General features: G+C 53.4%; 1 protein-coding gene across 2 annotated transcripts in view; it reads left to right on the top strand.

Moving 5' to 3' along the window:
- Nucleotides 1-4,621, top strand: part of CLTB (clathrin, light chain B) — a 25,287-nt gene that overhangs the window by 14,800 nt on the left and 5,866 nt on the right. The window contains exons 3-5 of one of the 2 annotated variants that reach the window (XM_011946818.1): nucleotides 966-1,083; nucleotides 1,304-1,415; nucleotides 2,631-2,684. In XM_011946818.1, coding sequence (XP_011802208.1) covers nucleotides 966-1,083; nucleotides 1,304-1,415; nucleotides 2,631-2,684 — 284 coding nt within the window. The remainder of the gene's footprint in view (nucleotides 1-965; nucleotides 1,084-1,303; nucleotides 1,416-2,630; nucleotides 2,685-4,621) is intronic. The other variant, XM_011946819.1, reaches the window with a different exon arrangement.

The following is a 4,621-nucleotide window of genomic DNA, read 5'->3' as shown; positions in this document are numbered from 1 at the left end:
AAAAATTAGCCAGGTGTGGTGGTGCACCTGTTACCCCAGCTACTCAGGAGGCTGAGGCAGGAGAATCACTTGAACCTGGAAGGCAGAGGTTGCAGTGAACCAAGATCACGCCACTGCACTCTAGCCTGGGAAACAGGGACATGTCATCTCAAAATAAATAAATAAATAAATAAAGTGAGGTCTTTTAGGACTAAGTGTCAGGAGTTGATACAACCACAAGAGAGATTTTAATGACAGTAACATAAGGGACTCACTGTGCCAAGCAGTATTTTTATATTTTATTTTTATTTATTTATTTTTTGAGACGGAGTTTTGCTCTTGTTGCCCAGGCTGGAGTGCAATGGTGCGATCTTGGCTCACTGAAACCTCCGCCTCCCAGGTTCAAGCGATTCTCCTGCCTCAGCCTCTGGAGTAACTGGGATTACAGGCATGCGCCACCACGCCCGGCTAATTTTTTGTATTTTTAGTACAGTCAGGGTTTCCCCATTTTGGTCAGGCTGGTCTTGAACTCCCAACTTCAGGTGATTCGCCCGCCTCGGCCTCCCAAAGTGCTGGGATTACAGGTGTGAGCCACCCGCCCGATGTTCTTTATATTTTTAACTCATTTCATCCTTATGTCCTCCCATCAGGGTGCATACTGTTATTTAGCCCATTTTATGACAAAGAAAGTGGCTGGCACACGCTTTCTTGAGTCTCCTGCTTGGGGGGTATCAAAACCTATGACTGGGCTGGAGGCAATGATCAGGCACAGAGAGGGTGAGTAACTTGCCCGCAGTCACACAGGTGGCAGAGTGTTGCTGGCAGAGGGAACAGCAAGTGCAAAGATAGGTGTAGTCACCGGAGACGGTGGGTATGAGGTGCTTTGAGGTCGAATTATCCAGACATGAGCGAGTCCCCAGCAGGGGCAGCAGAGACAGTGGGGCAGGTGTGCTGGCTGGATAGACTGCTGCGTGTTTGTGTTGTAGGAGGCCAACGGTCCTGCCAATGGCTATGCAGCCATTGCCCAGGCTGACAGGCTGACCCAGGAGCCTGAGAGCATCCGCAAGTGGCGAGAGGAGCAGAGGAAACGGCTGCAAGAGCTGGGTGAGGGCGGGGCTGAGGCGGGGTTGGCTGGGTGGGCTGTGTGTGGGGTGGAATGTGTGGGGAGTCCTTGGAGTGCATGGAACCCTGCATGCCTTAATGTGGAACTGGGCCGGTGTGGTCCTGAGGCTGCCTGGCAGGGGCCAGGGGAGGAGCAGCTGGGGTGGACAGGCCTGTGCATCCCAGCTGGAAAGCAGCTGCTCGTTCTTCTGTGGGGTCCTAGATGCTGCGTCTAAGGTAACAGAACAGGAATGGCGGGAGAAGGCCAAGAAAGACCTGGAGGAGTGGAACCAGCGCCAGAGTGAACAAGTAGAGAAGAACAAGATCAACAACCGGTGAGAGGGCTGTGGGGACATGAGGGGGCTGTGGGGACATGGGAGGGTGGGGACATGAGGGGGCTGTGGGGACATGGGAGGGTGGGGACATGGGGCTGTGGGATATGAGAGAGGGTGGACATGAGGGGGCTGTGGGGACATGAGAGGGGCTAATGGGGACATGAGGGGGGCCATGGGGACATGAGGGGGCTGTAGGGACATGAGAGGGTGGGGACATGAGGGGGCTGTGGGGACATGAGGGGCCTGTGGGGACATGAGGGGGCTGTGGGGACATGGGGCTGTGGGATATGAGAGGGTGGGGACATGAGGGGGCTGTGGGGACATGAGGGGCCTGTGGGGACATGAGGGGGCTGTGGGGACATGGGGCTGTGGGATATGAGAGGGTGGGGACATGAGGGGGCTGTGGGGACATGAGAGGGCCTATGGGGACATGAGGGGGGCTATGGGGACATGACTGAACATTGCCCAGTGCTTCCTGCCTTTGAGGCTGTGCCCTTCAAGGTACAAGTCTTCCAGGAAGGGAAAGGCCTGTTCTGGGGAAAGCTACCCTTCTGTCTAGGGAACTGCTGTATGCCAGGCTCTGGGGTAGGCACTGAGGAGATGGAGATAAGGAGGACCCAGTCTTACGTCCTCAAAGGGCACAGAGGAGAAAAACATACATGTTTGACTGAGCTCGAATACACTAGGGCCCTCTGCACGAAGGCCATGGAAGCAAGGAAACAGGTCAGGGAGGGAACTCTGTGTCTTGGGACTTGGGCTTTGGAAGATGACTAGGAGGTCATCAGAGAAAAAAGGGCAGGCGGTAGGGGGGCGCATTCTAGACCTAGGTACGAAAGAAAAAAATGTGATGTATTGGGCAACGGGGCCAGGGAGTGGTGGGAGAGAAGGCAGGAACCTGTGGGCTCACATTGTAAGGGCCTTGGCTGATGAGCTGGGCAGTGACATGGGCGGTGGGGAGCCACTGAAGGTGTCTGAACAGGAGTAACATGATCAGGGATGGATTTTAGAGAAGGCGCTGGGGCCAGGGTGAAGGTCCCCATTCTCCTATTTGGGTCTGTGGATCATTGCTGAGCCTTCCAGAACTATGCTTCCTAACACTTCTCCCACTGGAGGTACTAATGCTGTCTCTCTCTCTCTCTCTAACCTTCTGCCTGCCTGTCTGTCTTGCCATCTGTCTTCCCCCACCTAACCCCTTCCCTCAACCTTTCCCTCAAGGATCGCTGACAAAGCATTCTACCAGCAGCCAGATGCTGATATCATCGGCTATGTGTACGTGTCTCTTTTGCTTCTCTGTCGGGGGAGCTAGGGAGGGAACGGCCACCACAGTTTCTTGAGTTTCCTGCTTGTGGGATATAAATGAGTGTGGCTGGGCTCGGAGCAATGGTCAGAGCAGAAGGCAAATGCCCTGGTGGGTGCAGGCTCCAACCACCTCCCTCCCTCCAGCGAATTGGAGGCTGCTTGGCTAAATCAGAGCCCTGCAGGATAAAGGCAGAGAAAGGAATGTGCTTGGCACTCATTCCCATGTGGGAGGGGCAAGTGGCAAGCCACCCAAACTCCCTCCCTCTGAGATATCTCTTGGTGAGTGTGTGGGGTGAAGAGTTTTGTTTTTTTTTTTTGGAGGGGGATGGAATTTTGCTCTTGCCACCCAGGCTGGAGTGCAGTAGTGCAGTCTCGGCTCACTGCAACCTCCACCTCTTGGGTTCAAGCGATTTTCCTGCCTCAGCCTCCTGAGTAGGTCAGATTACAGGCGCATGCCACCATGCCTGACTAATTTTTGTATTTTTAATAGAGACAGGGTTTCACCATGTTGGCCAGGCTGGTCTCGAACTCCCGACCTCAGGTGATCCACCCACCTCGGCCTCCCAAAGTGCTGGGATTACAGGCTTGAGCCACCGCGCCCGGCTGGGATGTTCTTAATATTATTCCTTTTTTTTTTTCTGAGACAGTCTCACTTTTATTGCCCAGGCTGGAGTGCAGTGGTGTGATCTGGGCTCACTGCAACCTCCCCCGCCCCCAGATTCAAGTGATTCTTGTGCCTCAGCCTCCCGAGCAGCTGGGACTACAGGCGCGGGCCACCATGCCTAGCTAATTTTGTGTTCTTAGTAGAGATGGGGTTTCACCATGTTGGTCAGGCTGGTCTCTAATTCCTGACCTCATGTGATGCACCCGCCTTGGCCTCCCAAAGTACTGGGATTACAGGCGTGAGCCACCGTGCCTGGTCTTTTCCCATTTGTCTTTCCTTTTTTTTTTTGAGACCAAGTCTCACTCTGGACCGGGCTGGAGTACAGTGGCATGATCTCCGCTCACTGCAACCTCTGCCTCCCAGGCTCAAGCGATTCTCCCAAGTTCCAGCCTCCTAAGCAGCCACCACGCCTAGCTAATTTTTCGTATTTTCAGTAGAGATGGTGTTTCGCCATGTTGGCCAGGCTGGTCTCAAAAACTCCTGGCCTCAAGTGATCCACCTGCTTTGGTCTCCCAAAGTGCTGGAATTATAGGCATGAACCACTGTGCCTGGCCTTTTTTTTCTGTAATTGAAAAAATGTTTTTGAAAATAGTGACAGGGTCTTGCTGTATTGCCCAGGTTGGTATTAAACTCCTGGCCTCAAGCGATCCTCCTGCCTCGGTCTCCCAAAGTGCTGGGATTATAGGCATGAGCTACCATGTCCAGCCCCATTTTTCAAATGAGAAAACAAAAGTCAGGCAAGGTTAAGCAATTTCTCCCAGGCCTTACAAACATTTCATAGTATGAGAGGTGGCATCTGAACCGAGACAACCAGGCTGCAGTGTCCAAGTTCTTCCCCATGGTGTGATCTGAGCTATGATCATGCTGCATATCTCAGGGATTCTTCTCTACTCAACAGACATCTACTGAGCATCTGCTGGGCCAGGCACTGTGCTGGGCTCTGGGGACACAGCAGTGAAAAGGACAGAGATGACATCCTGATGGCAGAGACAGACAAACACATTATAAAGTAAGGTCCTTTTGGGCTGGGCATGGTGGCTCAAGCCTGTAATCCCAGCACCTGGGGAGGCCAAGGCCGGCGGATCACTTGAGGTCAGGAGTTCGAGATCAGCCTGACCAACATGGAGAAACCCTGTCTCTACTAAAACTACAAAAAATTAGCCAGCCATTGTGATGGGCGCCTGTAATCCCAGCTACTCAGGAGGCTGAGGCAGGAGAATCACTTGAACCTGGAAGGCAGAGG

This window comes from Colobus angolensis, unplaced genomic scaffold, assembly GCF_000951035.1.
Source record: "Colobus angolensis palliatus isolate OR3802 unplaced genomic scaffold, Cang.pa_1.0 Scaffold254, whole genome shotgun sequence".
NCBI classification, from domain to species: domain Eukaryota; kingdom Metazoa; phylum Chordata; class Mammalia; order Primates; family Cercopithecidae; genus Colobus; species Colobus angolensis.
Note: the sequence above shows the minus strand (reverse complement) of the source record. Positions and strands in the feature narration are given on the sequence as shown.